At 42.2% G+C, this 17,916-nt stretch overlaps 1 protein-coding gene across 4 annotated transcripts in view; it reads left to right on the top strand.

The window, feature by feature from the left end:
• Nucleotides 1-17,916, top strand: part of PEX5L (peroxisomal biogenesis factor 5 like) — a 129,204-nt gene that overhangs the window by 64,368 nt on the left and 46,920 nt on the right. For 2 of the 4 annotated variants that reach the window (XM_088669218.1, XM_035133245.3), the window contains exons 2-3: nt 4,769-4,873; nt 14,771-14,882. In XM_088669218.1, coding sequence (XP_088525344.1) covers nt 4,769-4,873; nt 14,771-14,882 — 217 coding nt within the window. The remainder of the gene's footprint in view (nt 1-4,768; nt 4,874-14,770; nt 14,883-17,916) is intronic. The other 2 variants (XM_088669217.1, XM_088669219.1) reach the window with 1 other exon arrangement.

Here is a 17,916-nt window from a genome sequence, read left to right as displayed (position 1 = left end):
TCTATAATTCTTTTCATTAGGCTGAAATGCTTTTCATTAGGCTGAAATGCTGACTGGGAGTGATGGGAATTGTAATCCATAACATTGAGAGGGCACCAGCTTGGGGAAGGTTGATTCCCCAATTGGAAAGTGCTCCAGCTCCTCTTTTTCTGCATATTTCCCAGTGCTTTAATATCCCTGATCTCCTCTATAAACATCCACTTAACTACTCTTCCTGGTCCATCTGTAAAACCAGTAGCTCAAATTGGAAGAGTAGACCTTGGAAGAGGACAGTGGCTCATTTGAAATTTCTTTGTGATTATCCTGATTTATAGGGTTGATTCATTCAGTCCACTATTCCTGTTTTAGCAGCTACAAAATGGACTCACAGCTGTTCCTAAGTGTCTAGAGAGACAACAGCTGTAGCACAGAGCTTCTTTTCCAGCTACTCTACCCTGTGTACTAGTAGACCTGCTATAAGGGCTTATGGATGGCTGCAAGTTCTCTTCCACCACCTCACCCCCCCACACACACCCAAAGCAAAGCCCCCTTGTGACCAAAGTAAAGGGGGGGGGTCTCATGTCTTAAGATTGAGATAGCAGTGGAAGGTTTTGTAGTGTTAGGATTGCAACCGTCCAATGGATTGATTATTTAAGAACCTGATATCAGGCACTAACATGGGTATCATAACTCTTTTCAGGCAGTAGGTGAGACCTTGAAGAAAAAGTGGCTCTGGCTTCAAAAATGTGAGCTGACTTTTGCCTTGGTGGGTTTTTTCCTCCTGTGCAAGAAGTAAAAGGCACTGCATGTTTTGTTTTGTTTTTACTTTCTTTCTCGAATGCATCCTTCCTAGCTGACAGAACTTGCTTCATCCCAACATTCAGCACGAAAGGACTAACTTTGCCAAAGTCGCATGATACTTACCGCTAGCCCCACATATCATGTAAGAGGATGCTGTCACAGATTGATTGACTGAATCACAAATGGAATCGTGCATACTTGGCCAGAGACCTTTTGTTATGCTTAGCAACTAGAATGTGCTTCTCATCAGATTAAAAACATCACTGTAATGCATTTTCTTTCTGGTTCTTTGGATATCAGTGGAGTGTAAAGGAACCAGCATGCTTATTACATTGCCCAACATTTGGTATGAGCATGTACTGTAGGGTAACCACACAAGCACTGAATGAATATGCTGAAATTTTGCTTTGGTCGTAGATGTTTCCAGAAATCACATCTCTGTGGGTGCAACAGATATGAGAAATAACATGTCTTATTTTGCTCTCCATGGAATGGAAGAGTCCTGCATTGTAACCTGATAGGTAGATACCAACAAGGAAGTTTTAAATACAGCAGGCCCCAATATCATTTTTAAAGCCCTCAATTAAGTTTGATTCCTCTTCCCCAGTAATAAATAACCGTTCCCCTTGGAGAGAGAGAAAGCCAATTGAAAAGATGAAATACTGGAAAATAAAGTCTAAACTCTGTTCATCTGAAATCTGGTTATGCAGGTTTTATGTATAAAAAAACTACAGTCAATTATTATAGCACAGAACAAATACAGTATATGAATCCACATATTACCCTCCCCACCACAAAGGAGAGTTGTTTTTCCACCATGCTTTTCCAATACAGTGGTACCTCTGTTTATGAACTTAATTTGTTCCGGAAGTCTGTTCTTACACCAAAAGCATTCTTAAACCGAGGTGTGCTTTCCCTAATGAGGCCTCCTGCCACCAGTGCCCTTCCACCATTCAGCTTCCGTTCATCTTCCAGGCCAAAGTTCATTAGGCAGAACACCTACTTCTGGTTTTGCGAAGTTCGTTTCCCAAATCGTTCGTTAACAGGACTGTTCTTAGACCGAGATACCACTGTACATTGTTCTAATCCAGGTCTCCAGCCTTTGATTCTGAACATCACTACTGGCTCCCATCTGCATTCTTTCCTCCAGGTTCCTTGCATGGGAGTGTGGTGGGGAATAAGGCAGTTGTAATATCCCCACATATTTAACGCCATGAGGCCCGTCCCACCCATTCTGTCCTTTCACCAGCTGAGCCACAAAGAGACACAAAGCTGTGCAGTCATCTTGATGTCCAGTTCTGGTGTATCATAAACTGTTTCATGCCTCTAGAATGAGCAGTGGGTCTGGTGCTCTGCCTTTCCACATCTACACGGTTTAGGTTTCTGATCAGAAGGGCTGTTTTGCCATGTTCCGTTACCGCACCAATCTTAACCCTGAAGCCATTTAGAAACAACAACTGTGTTTAAAATGTTCTCTTTTTTTCCTGGTAATGTGAAAGGCAAACATAGAAGGTGCTTTAAAATGTGGAAGGGGGTGTAGGCAGCCCACCTGAGCCAGAAGAGGGGAGAGGTCAAAGTGCAAGTCAATCCAAAATTTGACTGCGTGCATCAGGCGAGCTGCAAAACAGAGTTCATACCAAGGAACCCATTTTTATCCAATATGTTTAATTTGCTGTCACCTAAGATCACACTGGCGAGATCCAATGCAACTTTGAAACCTTGGATGATAGCCCAGAATGCCTTGAGCTGGAAGAGATATACCTTAATGCAAAGGATGAGTCAGCCGTGGTAGGAAGTGCTTGGAGAAGCCTTTTTGTCCATCACTCAGTTTCCCCAGAGGACCAGGCTGATGTGGAACCAGTCTTGGCACTGATGTGCTTCTATGAAAAGTATATATTTTTTCAGGAGAACACCAAATTATATCATCAAAGTATTCAGGGATGGCGGTTGGTTAATATATGCTAAACTTGGAGGTTCTCATTGCTATAGATACACATTTTAAGGTACATGCAAAAAGGTCCCTCCCCCAGAATGCTATATCAGAACTGACTCAAAACTGACAATACAGTAGTACCTCAGGTTACGAACGTGATCCGTTCCGGGTCGCAGTTCATAACCCGAAAAGGTCGCAAACCGAGTGTGCGCTTCTGCGCATGCGCGAAGCGCGTTTTGTGCATGCGCAGGGCGCGCACGCTGCTTCTGCGCATGTGCCGAAAACACTTCCGGGGTTGCAGAGTTCGTAACCCGAACTGTTCACAACCCGAGCGGTTCGTAAACCAAGGTACGACTGTACTGCCTTTTAAAGAGATGCTTCATTGCTCAGATGCTTCTCCGTGAATGTGTAAGAATGGCATTACGTCAACTCTGCCATGTTTATCTCACTGAATTTACCATATTCTTCTTGAGCTTTTTAAAGAGAAATTATACATCCTTTGAAAGAAGTGCTTTGTTTGATTTTCAATTGACATTCATAGTGTGAATGGATTCAATCTCCACTTGCACTGGGATGTTAAAACCAATGGGAGTTACGACAAGCGTTTTTTACTTCTGAGCATGTAGGATCTCCTTTTGACCAATGTACTCTTCTGACATTCATTTTCAAATTCTATTTATTTTAAAATAACCTTTTTCTTCTAAAACGGCTTGTGTTGCTACTGTGACTTGCTCTTGTACTTAAGGAGAACTCGTTCAATTTTCTAGGAAGAAGATTTTCCTCAAAGAAAGAGGATTTTATTTCAAAGAGGTTTCTTGAGATTCTGTTTGGATACCACTAGTTTTTTGCACCAACTGTTAACTACAACTTAACGCTTCTTTTTAAGAATTCAAAGTTCAGAAGCGACAGGCAGCTTCTGCCTCAGTGTGAATGTGCCATTCACTTGATAATTACAGTAATTGCATGATAGCCTGGCTGTTTGAAGCTTTTGTCACATGGTGACTTCCCCGTGAGATTAATGTTTTGTCTTTTAAGAACAGCAGCTATCAGTGGGGTAAAGCAGATACCTGATGAGATTTTATGAGCATGTAACTGCATTGTTACAGACTGTTTGCATTCACCCCCCAAACTACCAACAATGAATGAGGTCGGCTTGATGTCGTTTGCAAATGAAAGCTAGAAAAACTGTTTATGCCACTTGCTTTTAACATCTATTATAATTAATACCATGCATGATGCTCAATTCTATGGCTTTAACTTCAATAATGCAAGGCCCAGTCATTCAATTGGTAATAATACGATTTATTTTTTTAGACGGTTCAAAGAGCTTAATGTGAACTTTACAAGAACCTGTAAGGTTGAATAATACAATAAGTTGTTTCTAATGCGGTAACTGGCCCTGGGACCTTAGCTGAAGGGCAGGTAACATTATTATTAATTGATTCTTAATTTATTTATTATTTCCATATTATGGCTATCGAGTAAGTACATGGCTGAAGCGAGATTCAAACTGGAGGCTTGCTGATTTGTAGCTTAGTCTGATACCTGTCCTGCACTAGGAAGGCCAGCAATTAATTCTGGGAAACAAAACACTGTACAATTGGCATCCAAAGAGTGGCTGGGAAACCCAGCCGGATGGGCAGGGTATAAATAATAAATTATTATTGTTATAAATTATTATATCCCGAAGCTGGACCGGGCTATATATCAGTATACCTGACATAATACACTGGATTTATGTGGGGACCTGAGGAAAAACCACAGATCCCATGGCTAATATGAAGCTGTTATGAAGTAAGAGTGTAGTATTGGGCATCTATTCGTTATCACTATTAAGTACTGTACACTTGTTGTTTTATTGCAAAATTCACAGTTTTGTTTACAGTGACCAAAAATTGCTTTTTCTCCACTTGACACCTTTGTTTAATTTTGGGGCTGGTGTTGTTTTTAGGGGATCAGTACTAATGATAACCATAATAATAAGATATTTCTATATCTGTAACAGGTTGCTAAGTTTCCTCCTGACACGAGTCATTGTTGATTTCACTGTTATAGGGGAAAGGCTCTAGGGCGGCAGATAAGGCTGTTGCCATGGTGATGAAGGAGATACCGAGGGAGGAGCCTGCCGAGGAAAAGCCCCTCCTTACTATGAAATCACAGGTGGGCAGAATGGTAGGATTCCAAGGAGGAAGCTGACATATGTTGATTTTCACGGAGACCAACAATGAGCCGAGAATGATTTCTGTTCTTGGAGTCAAATGTTTCATAAGATTGAAAAACAGGGGTTGGGAGAGATATTTATGTATGGCCACTTTCCACCCCAAATTACATTGGGGGCGTATTGGGGGTGGGGAGCCATTGTTTTTCAATAGTTAGTACTTCAGCTGATGCATTTTTATCTCTAGCTAATCGACTTCAGCTTGGTCCTTTAGAAAACCCAAAATGCATACTACGCAATGTTATACAGAAAGAGAGAGTGAAAGAAATCACTTGGTGTTTCCTGATCTCGTGTATTAGAGCTTGGGGCTTAAAAACCAAAAACGACAGAGGAGTTGAGGAAAATTATTTACAGAACCACAGTGTACATATGTCAGTTACCAGTAGAGTGTCTAAAACCAATTGAAACTGTCAACTGTGATTCATGCTGTCCATACTTGCATAACAGAGTATATATAAATGCACATTCACAGCAAAAGGTTATGTTGATAAAACTTTATGTAAACTTCCGTAGAGGTGTGTGTCATTTTGCAAAATATGTTTTAGTGCCTTTAAAACACTGGACTGCCCTCATTTAAGTTTGAATCCCTTCTCACGTAACGAGTAAAAGTCAATATGCAGACCCATAGTTTGAAACGATTACTGTGAAAGTGTAGAGAAATTTTAATAGGTTCTTCTGTAAAAAAAACAACAACAACAACAACACAACCAATCAAATGAAATCCTGTTTTGTTGAAACTCTGTGCCTTTGGTCTAGCTGTTGCCAGCATATGAGATTCTGGCTTCATTCAGATGCTATATGAGCTTTGGGCTGCGAGCAAGGGACTGAAACTTTCTCTTCTCTTTTTATCTAATCGCAGTTTAGTGTTACATCTGAACCCAGACAGTGTTTAATCTTAAGTACTGATTCGTGATGCAAGCCAGGTTCAAACAACCATGGTTGTTTTAATAAACCGAAGTTAAGATGAACTGCAATTTAATGTTTGGGCATAAGCTCATGTACATAACATTCAACCATAGTTTAGCTTTACATCCGAACCAGGAATAGTGTAAATTACACTATTAAACATGAATTGGATAAAATGGCAATAACCATCCGTTTTGATCTAAGCTGTGATGCTTGTCACGTGAGCTTATGGAGGCACTCTGTACTCTGTCACTCAATTTAGTTGGCAACTAAATTTAGAATATGTGTGCCTGCTCGGTGATAGTTATCTTCCAGTGATATTTATCTTACGATATATTACATAGGAGCATAAATTAAATACTGTACATTCTAAGTTGAATGCCAGATCAGAGCATATGTGTAAAATAAAAGTAATGATTTTAAGCATACTAGCCACAAGTGAGCAGGATGGTCGATAGCCCCTGATAATCAATAGTTTAAAATTTTATCTGGATTAAAATTCCAAAATCAGTTCCTTATTTCCACAGTCCCACTATTCTCTAAATACTGGATGGTTTATCTAGGATAATTACAAAAGGTCAGCTCAAAGGTTTCCCCTGGGTTGTCCAGATTGTATGTTCATGATCCATAGCAACTGCCAACGTTATCCTATACCTAGAAATCACTTTCTCTCAATTGCTCTTACAGATTTGCAATGCTGCATTATATATACAGAAACTCAAAATGTCCCGTGTTTAGATTGCATTACACAGGGCAGTTTTCCTACATGGATTACGCTGAATGGTGTGAAGATTGTGGCATTCTGGGCTTCTTATGTGTACATGCCTTGGGAATCCATTGCCCACTGAGATTCCCCAACTATATATATATAGATATACGTGTGGCAAGAGACACATGAACAGTCTTCTTACATGGATGTACCCATGTAGAAAAAACATCTTGTGAAACATCTCTACACTGGGACATGACTGGGTGATGGAATAGGATGCTCTCCTTTCTAACATCCTATTTGGATTTTACATAAATCAGCTTATGAATCGTACCTGTCGAGACACCTGATTCATAATGTGTTTTGTGCCCCATTTGTATTGGTTGTATGTAGCAGTTTACCATAAATCATTTGTGATACACTCCTTCAAAGTAAAATGTTGTGTCTGTTAGTCTGTGTACACTTTTTTCTCACTGTGTACCAGTTGACTTCATCCTTGTTACGCACCAGTTGGCTACACAAAGCCAAGAGAAGGCAAAATCAAGTGGATGAGTGAGTATTTTCAATAATTGTCTCCACATTGCGTGTGCCCACTTTTGCAGTAGGGTCATGTTGCCTTTCTCCCTTGCATACCTGTTATATAAATGTCTTGCTGTTTGATGATGCCTTTGTCCTTACCCTTCCCATGTGCACCTTTTGTTCAGAACATTTGTCTGGTATAATGTACTGGTAATGCCACAGGGAAAACTGCAAGACTTGGACGCAATTTATGCATTCCTTTTGCAGCAAGGAACCCACACAAATAATGCTTTCCTGTGGCTGGACTCCCATTTTGCATTGGTGATGTGTATAAGCATTGAACCAATGGGTTGTTTTTTATAATGTGACTATTTCCTGTGCCATCTTGAGTAAAATGATTCACAGGAAAGCTGTTTTTCAATAGTTCCCATGCCATAGAAGTATTGTACAAATCAGGAATTAACCTGTGGCCCTCTAGATGTTGTTAGACTCCAGCACACATCTGTCTCAGCTAGCATGGCAAATGAAATGATGCGGGTTTTCATTCAACCAAATCTGGAGCGTCACAGATTACCCAACCCTGGTGTAAATTGAGCCTTGGAATTATAGAACTGTAAGAATGACTAGTAAGTCCCAACTATCTGCCCAAGGCAGGCTCATCTGCCAAGCACTTTAGTGTGTTTATTTTGATTTCTGCACAAAATGAGGCCAATAAAGGTTTGCCTGCCTGGATGGCAGAATCTTAACACTGAGAACATAGTACGCAACAGGATTTCAAATATATATTTCCACCTGTTGCAGAATGGATGCCAACATCTTTTCTAAGTAAGATCAGCTCATAAATATCAGGTATTTTGTAGTAGGGTATGCTCATTTGTTTAAGGAGTGGGGGAGTGAAATACCATCTGTCAATTTATCAAGAACATCCTTGTTTTGGAAACTATGTAATACTTAAAAGTGTCACTTGTACTATATGATACAGCAGCTACATAATGGAGAAAAATAAGCAATAGTTTGTACAGGGAATAGTTGCAGGGGAAACTACTACAACCCTGGCTGAATATATACTCCCATTAACTCTGTATGCAATGAGCTATCACCACTGGCTTAAAAAGTGGTGCACAAACAAATCTATTTCTATCCTGTGGCTGCCATGTTGTTTCTTGGGGAATACTGTGTTTTGATACATTTTCCTCCAAACCAGCTTCGATCCGAATTGAGGAAAAGGATGGCCTACTTGTGTTTTAAGCCAGTAATGTGTATTGCAGCCCCCCGTGGATCTGCTTGAGCTGCATTTTCTTTGCAAATGTATGCTGGTTATTTCATTTATTTATTTATTAAGGGAGGTCTTTCCCACTCTTCAGGTAAAACCTCTCTGAGTAGCTAAAATACGGAACGACTAGAACCATGGTAAAATGTGTTTTGAAAGACCCAACAGGAACGACAGAAAGCCAGGCGATTATGCTCTGTAAGAACTCGACGTCTGGGTCAATAAATAGGCCTGCACATCAGAGACTGGATCAGGCAAGACTCCTAAAGGGGAGCATTCCAGAGTCTATATTCCAGAGGAATGTGGTGCAACAGCCATCAGCACCGGCCAAAGACATTTTGCTGCCTCAGATGGAATAGCAAATCACACACACACACACACACACACACACACACAAAACCCCACCTCAAGGTGAGTAGTACTTGAGCCTGGCCAAGCAACTGGTATCTTGTAAACTGAGGCAGGAAGTCTCACAAGACCTTCTATAATACTATAATTATCTTACATTAAAAATTATCCATTTGCCCTTTCATGACACCTAAAAGTAGCTACTTGAAGCAGTTGCTTCCTTCTGCCTAATGGTAGAGATGACCTTGCTCTGCGTTTTGATCCTTGTCCCTCGTACGCCTAAGCAAACCAGATTTGTAAAATAGCTTGAAAAAATTGTCTCTGGGCAAATGCCAGTAGGCTTTATTTGTCTCTAAGAACTCTTAAGCCATAACAATTTTAATAGATTATCAGACAGTTTGTAAGTTAATGTATTATTGCCTCTTTTACTTATCTTTTGCCGGGTGCGTATAATTTCTGCCAGACGATCCCCATGAGAATAATTTAAAAAATGAAATAAAAATTGCCTTGAAGAAACAGATCTCAGAAATTGGCTGGCTGCCTATAAGTTGAGTTGCCTTCCCTTCATCCAAATGAAACAGATTTTTCTATTAGCTGGTTTTTATCATAAGCGTGAAAGAATGAGAGTCAAAGAACTTCAGTTTAACTTTTTATTATATAGGTGATATAGATATATAGATAGAGATAGAGATAGACTTGTTCAACTGGAAGGAAAAACACTGAGCTGCATTTTAATATGAGGCTGTGTATCATTATTTGTACTTATTAAAAATAATAATGTAAAAGCAGAACTGCTGGATCAAAGCAAAGGCCCATCTATTCCAGCAGTCTGTTCTCACAGAGGCCAACCAGATGCTCACAGGAAGCCCACAAGCACTGCGTGACCCTAATAGCAATTTCAATTCACACTGCCTCCAATATTGAAGGGAACAGACAGTCATTATGACTAACAACAACTAACAACCATTATGACTAACAACCTAACAACAACAACAACAACAACAACAACAACAACAACAACCTTATTTTCCACAAAACCGTCTAGTTGCCTTTTTAAAACCATCCATCCTATGGTAGCAAATTCCATACCTTAACTGTGCAGATTGCAAGCTATGAATCTTGAACTGCTCATCAAGTAAATAAATAAATCCCCAACTACAAAGCCATTCCTTCAACATAAACAAAGTAAAAGGGTGGAGCAAAACCTCACAGAATAATTCTCTTTATTGGTAATTGACAATTTACAACTTAAGGGAGGCTCACCTACCTTATCTTTAGGCACCAGTGGTTTTTTGTGGGGGGGGGGAATCTTTTCCACCAGGCTTTCCGGGATGTTTTAGTCCAGCCTTTTAAAAAACAATATGAACATATTTTACATGTTATTAGTTTTATGCCGGTTTTAATGTATATGTTATTTATTTGTTGTCGTAAGCCACTTTGAGCTACTTTTGTTTTTGTTTTTTAAAGTGACTAATGACTTTAGTTACTAATAATGAATCAGAATCATTCAGAATTACTAATAATGAATCAGCGTCCGTGCTCATAATGGAAAGTTTTTGACATTAGGGCATTTTAAGCTTAGAAAAGGATGCAATATACTTTCTCAAGAACCTCTGTACGGCCTCCGTATGGGCTCTGTGACCTTGTGTGGGTCACGTGACTCGTGTGGGAACACAAAGAGGAAGATGTGCATCCCAGTTTGGGGAATCAAGGTGTTGGAGGGCATGCCACAGCACAGTTGCCATTGCTGCATATCCACACCACATAGTATTCTGGAAAAGTCTATGTACAAATTCAAAAAAATGCAGCTGCATTGGTCTGTTGTAAGAAAAACGGGAATGAATAGTTAACGACATCTGTTCCACTGGCCTGCAAGGCCGAGGGGACCAAAACACTCTGAGGGGCATCAGGAGATGGAAGTACTGGGCAGATGAGGAGGACTGGTGGAGACCGCCTCCCCAGGAGCCTTTCAGAGAGGAGGAAGGAGCAGAGAGTATAGACCTACAAGCATGGTTTGAGACAGGGCAGGTAAAGGTAAAGGACCCCTGGATGGTTAAGTCCAGTCAAAGTTGACCACGGGGTTGTGATGCTCATCTCGCTTTCAGGCCAAGGGAGCCGGCATTTGTCCACAGACAGCTTTCCGGGTCATGTGGCCAGCATGACTAAACCGCTTCTGGCACAACAGAACTCCATGACGGAAACCAGAGCGCACGGAAACAGCGTTTACCTTCCCGCCGCAGCAGTACCTATTTATCTACTTGGATTGGCATGCTTTCAAACAGCTAGGTAGGCAGGAGCTGGGACAGAGCAACGGGAGCTCATCCTGTCATGGGTATTCGAACTGCCGACCTCCTGATCGGCAAGTCCAAAAGACTCAGTGGTTTAGACCACAGCGCCACCCGCATCCCATGAGACAGGGCACATGCTAGAGCTAGAAGAAGTTAGGAGTTGGGAAATAATGGGTGATGGAGAGCAGGAACAAGGTAGCATTGGACAGAGATAGCCTGTGCAGCAGCTAAATGACCCGCTGTCTCTGGAGAGTCTACCAGAGCCCCCACCTTCTCCAAAACCAGACGTTCGATGCGAATAGCTGAACAGAGAACCCAAATGAAGTTTGCCCTTAGCAGCAACCATAAGCAGCAGGAGGAGTATCATTGATAGGGAAGTAATGACCAGAATGGGGAAAGAGCTTTACTCGGAGCAACATCGGTTCAGAGTAGGTTCATTTCTCGGGCTTAAAGCTTGCTCTTTCTCTGCCTCTCTGGTTTCCTGGGCAATTAGCCAGGAGCCATTGACAAGCACCCTGACCATAGCTGCCAAGTTATCCCTTTTTTACAGGGATTTTCCCTTATGCTGAATAGGCTTCCTCGTGAGAAAAGTGAAAACTTGGCAGCTATGACCCTGACAATCCTTCACATTTTGATCAGGGATTGGTAATTTCGAAAAACCCGGGCCAAACCAGTCACTTCCCTAGCCTCCACCCTTCTCCCTCTCGTCCCTTGGTAGACCGTGCCCACTTAGGCTGGTGGGGCAGAGGACTGGTAGAGAGGCCAGCAGTAGATGGTGCCAGAGTCAACGACAGGCAGAGGCAACTCATGCTAGTTTTGCCCCCATTCTCCTCTCTGCTGGGTTCCACAAATGGCAGCACTGAGACTGAAGCAGGAGGAAGCCAACAGCCAGTAGGCTGGATGTAAGTAAGATGGCGGGCGGTGGGAGGCCTAGCTGAGCTTGGTGGGGCAGTGCCCCATTTGCTGTGATGGACCAGCCTCACAGCTCCCATCCAAAGGAAGCAAAGATTGGCCTTCTTGAAGGCGCATTGCAGGGTCTGAAGAGACTGGTCCCACCTTGGCCAATGCGGGTAGGTTTTCCGGCAAAACTAGTTGGTGATTGGAGGCCTGCTTCAAGCAACTCATTTGGGAAGTTTGTATCCGTTGCAATTCATCCCCTTCCTCCAACCAGTGCAGGTTAAAGGCTCAGGATATGAGCGATGAATTGTGTTACATTTGTACACAGCCCAGGGTTGTGTTGACATTGTTGCTCGAGCTAACTTCCATATTGCCCTCTGCTCTGGTATCCCTCAGGAAACTCTCTTCACTATCTTTACCCAAGCCATTTCCCAAACCTTTCATTTCCTCTTACCCAGTGCTATTTTTCTAGAAAAAGAGGTGACGGAACTCCCTTGTTGTCTTATGATGGCAATGGCAACCACCTGAGACTGAGTTGCAGCGAGTTCAGGCTGGAAAAAAGTCCTGCCCTTACCCTTGATTTAAGCAGCCCATAGAGTTCCACAGTAGAGCTAAATAGTTATTTTTTTCCACCTCGAAACATGGCATTATTCATTGTCTCTTTAGCATTCTTTATTTTATTTTTGAAAGGACAGAATTCTGTTAAAGTTGCGGATGAAACTGCTGTCACTCCATCAGCAGATTTGTTTATTTTTAAAAAATGCTTTACAAACAACAACAGGGAGCTGACCTCATACCCATCACCTGGTGGAAAACAGTATCATGGTGCAACAAATTTCTTCTAAGATGACCTTTCAAAATAATATATTATCCAGTTATGTTCACTCATGAGATGAAGCAGTAGCCTCAGCATGGTGCTACAAAATGATTTATTTTAGCCACTTAATGAGTCGAATAATAGATTGAAAAGTAAGACAGCTGATCAATGAAAACTCGGAAGCAGGTTGAGGGTTCTCAGTAGACTCTGCGGCCACATCAAAGGGTCTGATGTGGGCATGTAGTTTCATAGGCATAAGGAATGCCGCAATTGTTTCAGTACAATTACGTGTGCAGAGCATTTCTTGACCCTGAAGTGAGCAATTGTAGCCACGATTTGCATGGGGTATTGTGCTCATCCAAATTCCCACATGTGCACGGGAGCTGATGGTTTAGGACATTGATGTGCAATTCAGAGCCTGATGGGTGTGCAGGTCACCCATGGATGGTAACAGGATGGAGAGATTGGTGCACACTTTTTCTTCCCATCTGCGACAGCAAATCCTCACAGGGCATTCACAGCCTGTAAACATAAATATAAAGGATTGCAATTATCACAGGCAGAAAATGTTGCCATGTGGAAAGCTATTTTCTGGGATTCCAGGCAGGATCTTTCCCCACAGCACCCTAATTTCCTGTATCCCCTGCACCCCACACAGAGTTGCTTGGTCAGTCCACTGTGGGCTGTTTTTGAGGCTCTTACCTCCAGTCCCACCCTTAAAAAAACAAAAACCCAATGGTCCTCTTGCAGCTCTTTAGGTCTTCCCAAGCCTGGTGGTACTTCTGCTTGTGTGAGGATGGTGCCATTGTCCCTCAATAAGGATCCCCACCCAAAGAATGAGTTTGGCATTTGGCTCTAGCAAGCTTTGCCAACCTGGTGCCTTCCAGATTTACAGTCTGTGGCACCGTCTGTCTGCGATTGCTGTTGAAGGACTGGAGTGTCCTAGTCAAGCAGTCCTTAAAAACCCTGGAAGGGGGTTTCTGAGATCTGCTGAGCTGCGTTCACACTACACATTTAAAGTGCATTGCTTCCTCCAAAGAAGGAGTTTGCCCCTTGCAGTACTAACATTCCCAGCATCCTTAACAAGCTGCAGTGCCCAAGATTCTTTTGGGGAAGCCATGTGCTTTAAATGCAAGGCATGCATGCCATCTTCAACGTATGGATTGCATCCCCAACTCTTTGCTTGGTTATGCTGCTAGGAGTCCCTGGTTTACTCTCCACCCAGCAGTTGGTCAGGTTTGAGCCTATCTTATATCCACTGGTGTTTTGCTGCCCTTTAGCTCATCTCAAATGTCCAAAAAAGTCCAAATTGGAAGGTTGCTTTTTGTTTACTTAGGCAATTGTGCAGCTAAATTGTATGAGGGGAAAGCCACAAGCACATCTCTGCCCCCATGGTCACATCCACACCATACAGGATGCTGAGAGTTGTTAGAAAACCTATCAGAATTACAACTCCCAGCACCCTTTAAAAACTATAGTTCCCATTGTCTTTTTACAGGGGGAGCCATAACTGTTAAAATAGCATAAAGTGTTTTAAATGTATGGTGTTGATGCGACTCATGTCTTCTTTTGCATTTCTAGCCTGAGTCGGAGCACTTCCTGAAGTTTCTCTCTTAATCTAGAGCAGCGTTCCCCAAGTTGGTGCCTTCCAGATGTTGCTGTTGGACAAACAACTCTAACCTGCCCATTTGCTATATTAGCTGAGGCTGATGGGAGTTGTGGTCCAACAACATCTGGTGGAGGAAGGTCAGTTCAGACGCAAGGGCATGTTACAACACTGACTAATTACCAGGTAGAAAATAAGAAATACTGTACAAAAATGTATCTGCCAGCTGCTGAAGTGCCACGCAAAATCTGGGTTAATTTGATTATAAATTGTGTATATAATGCTGAATATAGTGCTGAAATCTAAAGTTGAGTGTCATAGGTATTGCTTAATGGTGTCTCTTTTTTTATTTGCTGCCTCACACCCAGTTGCTAGATCCATTTTGTTTTGTGCTTTCGAAAGACTTATTAGGCATAGTTTAGCCATTCGAGAGACTCACACACAAACACACACATCCCCTTTTGCTTTTCTGTCACTAGCTGGTGAATGAGCAACAAGAAAGCAGACCCCTCCTGAGCCCCTCCATCGATGACTTTCTTTGCGAAACCAAATCAGAAGCCATTGCAAGGCCTGTGACGTCAAATACAGCAGGTAACTGAAAGTTCTACTACTGTTGGTCATGTTCAAAGCAGTTCTTGGATGTTGTCTGGCATTTAGCTGTTCCGCTACTCCACCACTCTTCAAAAGCTCATGAAGTGGAGAGTTATGAGTGTCCTGCGTAATCCTAATAGAAAGGGATACAAACACACACACAAAACTGAAGGCTTAATTTAAGGAAGGGCAACCTGGTGTTGTTAGCAGAGCCACTTGCAGGCAGAGTCCAGAATGAAAAAGAAACTGATAATATTTTGCTGGGTAAATGGAACAAAAGCTGTAGATAATATGAAACAAAATAAACAGAGAGGTTTTGGCTTTCTTAATTCAGGCCTTGTTCACAGCAGGAAGACTTACAACTATACACACAGGAGAAAAATCCCTCAGAACTACACAGCCAATAAGAGTGTGTGGTACCTCAGCAAGTATCATGTCATTCTGACTGGTTCCTAGGAAACATCTCCACTGTTGCCACCTCTTTTGGTTAGCTGCCTGTCAACAAAATTAACCCTTATTTTACTAAGTGAATGATCCCTGCTGTTATGCTTCCAACAGTTGTCAGACTCCCGTCAGCACCAATTAGTGTGGCCAGTCATTAGGCATTACAACAGTTGTAATCCAACAGCAATTGAAAGGCCACAAGTTCCCCATCCTTTGCCTAATTGCTGGTCAAACTGCCATTGAAGAGGAAAAAGTGAGGTACATTTACATCTATCTTTTGACCTACTTTCATATTTTTAGCCTTCCATCTGACTCCCATCCTTCACCATAGTCCTCTGTTCTCTGTGTCCTTGTGTGTTTGATCTTGACTTAATCTTCTGCTTCCTATGTCCGAATATATCTGCTGTTGCATCATCTTCTTCTATCATCTTCTTCCTGGTGCCCATTGGTTCTTCTCTACCTCGAAAGCCATTTATCAGCTACCTTCTCTCCCTCCATGAAGGAATAAAAATGTTTTCAAACAGAAATTTCACCTAAGAGGGTTGAGGGGCAAGTCATCACTTTTAAAACATCTATAAGTATCCATCAGAAGACTGCTTTGTGCCGCTGTGCATCTCCCCTAAGAGCTTTTATTGGCTGCTACTGGAGACAATATTCTGGGCTGGATGCTTTATTTGTCTGACCTAGGAGGGCAGTTCTTATGCTAAGTGAAAAGAAGAATTCACTACTGCTTTCAAGAATTCAAAATAGGCACCGAGGAAGGGCAGGATCTGAGCAGCACAACCTTGAGGGCTTCAAGAGTCAGAACATTGACAAAGGGTCACCTGGCTGCTGATCACATACAAGGTGTCAGGACCAGACTAGAAAAAGATGACCTAATGTTTAGGCCAGGAAGTTCACTTCCAGAAGAGGAAATGCCCATAGCTCTGTGATAAAACATATATGTCGCATGCAGAAGGACCCAGGTTCAGTCCCCGGCATCTTCAGGTAGGTGTTAATACCCCAGAGGACAGGATCACACTTCAAAATGACCTTAACAGATTAGACAACTGGGCCAAAGCAAACAAGATGAATTTTAACAAGGAGAAATGTAAGGTACTACACTTGGGCAAAAAAAAATGAAAGGCACAAATACAGGATGGGAGACACCTGGCTTGAGAGCAGTACATGTGAAAAGGACCTAGGAGTCTTGGTAGACCACAAACTTGACATGAGTCAGCAGTGTGATGCAGCAGCTAAAAAGCCAATGCAATTCTGGGCTGCATCAATAGGAGTATAGCATCTAGATCTAGGGAAGTAATAGTACCACTGTATTCTGCTCTGGTCAGACCTCACCTGGAGTACTGTGTCCAGTTCTGGGCACCACAGTTCAAGAAGGATACTGACAAGCTGGAACGTGTCCAGAAGAGGGCAACCAAAATGGTCAAAGGCTTGGAAACGATGCCTTATGAGGAACGGCTTAGGGAGCTGGGTATGTTTAGCCTGGATAAGAGAAGGTTAAGGGGTGATATGATAGCCATGTTCAAATATATGAAAGGATGTCATATGGAGGAGGGAGAAAGATTGTTTTCTGCTGCTCCAGAGAAGCGGACACGGAGCAATGGATTCAAACTACAAGAAAGAAGATTCCACCTAAACATTAGGAAGAACTTCCTGATAGTAAGAGCTGTTCGGCAGTGGAATTTGCTACCAAGGAGTGTGGTGGAGTCTCCTTCTTTGGAGGTCTTTAAGCAGAGGCTTGACAGCCATATGTCAAGAATGCTTTGATGGTGTTTCCTGCTTGGCAGGGGGTTGGACTGGATGGTCCTTGTGGTCTCTTCCAACTCTGATTCTATGATTCTATGATTCTATGTGTGGAAGGTGTCTGAAACCTTGGAGAAAGGGCTACCATCCAACAGGGGCAATATCCAGCTAGATGGACCAATGGTGTGGTTTAGTATATGGCAGCTTCAAATCCCCACTGAGCCATGAAGCTCACTGGGTGACCTTGGGCCAGTCACGGCCTACCCTACCTCACAGGGTTATTGTAGGGATTGACTGAGGAGGGGGTGGGCCATGTAAACCAGCTTGAGCTCCTTGGAGAAAAAGTGGGGTAGACATGCAGTGAATAGATAATATTTATACTTTCGTAAAGCTGATCAAGGCGGCTCACAGCATACAAAACATAATAAAGCCAGCCTATAAATAGCCATAAAACATAATAAATCAATAAAACAGATATAGTTGGTTAATAAGAGAAAGTCATATTGTTAAGGTCTGTCTGAACAGTACAATTTGTTCCACAGGGCAGGCCTGCCATACTAATGGCTTGACCCCCTAATCTGTATATTTGAGGGTATTGTTGCTTTCATGTTAAATTTGATGGTTGCATGTTAACTGTGTATGTAATTCACCCAGAGATTTGCACAAAGCTGGGGTAGCCCTAATTGACCTGTTCTCATGGCTATCACTGGGGAAAGAGACATTTGCATTTTTGATATATAGCCAATACCAAAATGACCATGAAACAGAGGGTACCGTGGCTCTGGTACGCCACAGATCCAGCCAGCCCAGCATCTATCTATATTTTTTGCAAAAAGGAAGGAGATGC

This window comes from Zootoca vivipara, chromosome 5 (assembly GCF_965207765.1).
Source record: "Zootoca vivipara chromosome 5, rZooViv2.hap1.1, whole genome shotgun sequence".
Lineage (NCBI taxonomy): Eukaryota > Metazoa > Chordata > Lepidosauria > Squamata > Lacertidae > Zootoca > Zootoca vivipara.
This window is presented reverse-complemented; position numbering and strand designations above follow the sequence as displayed.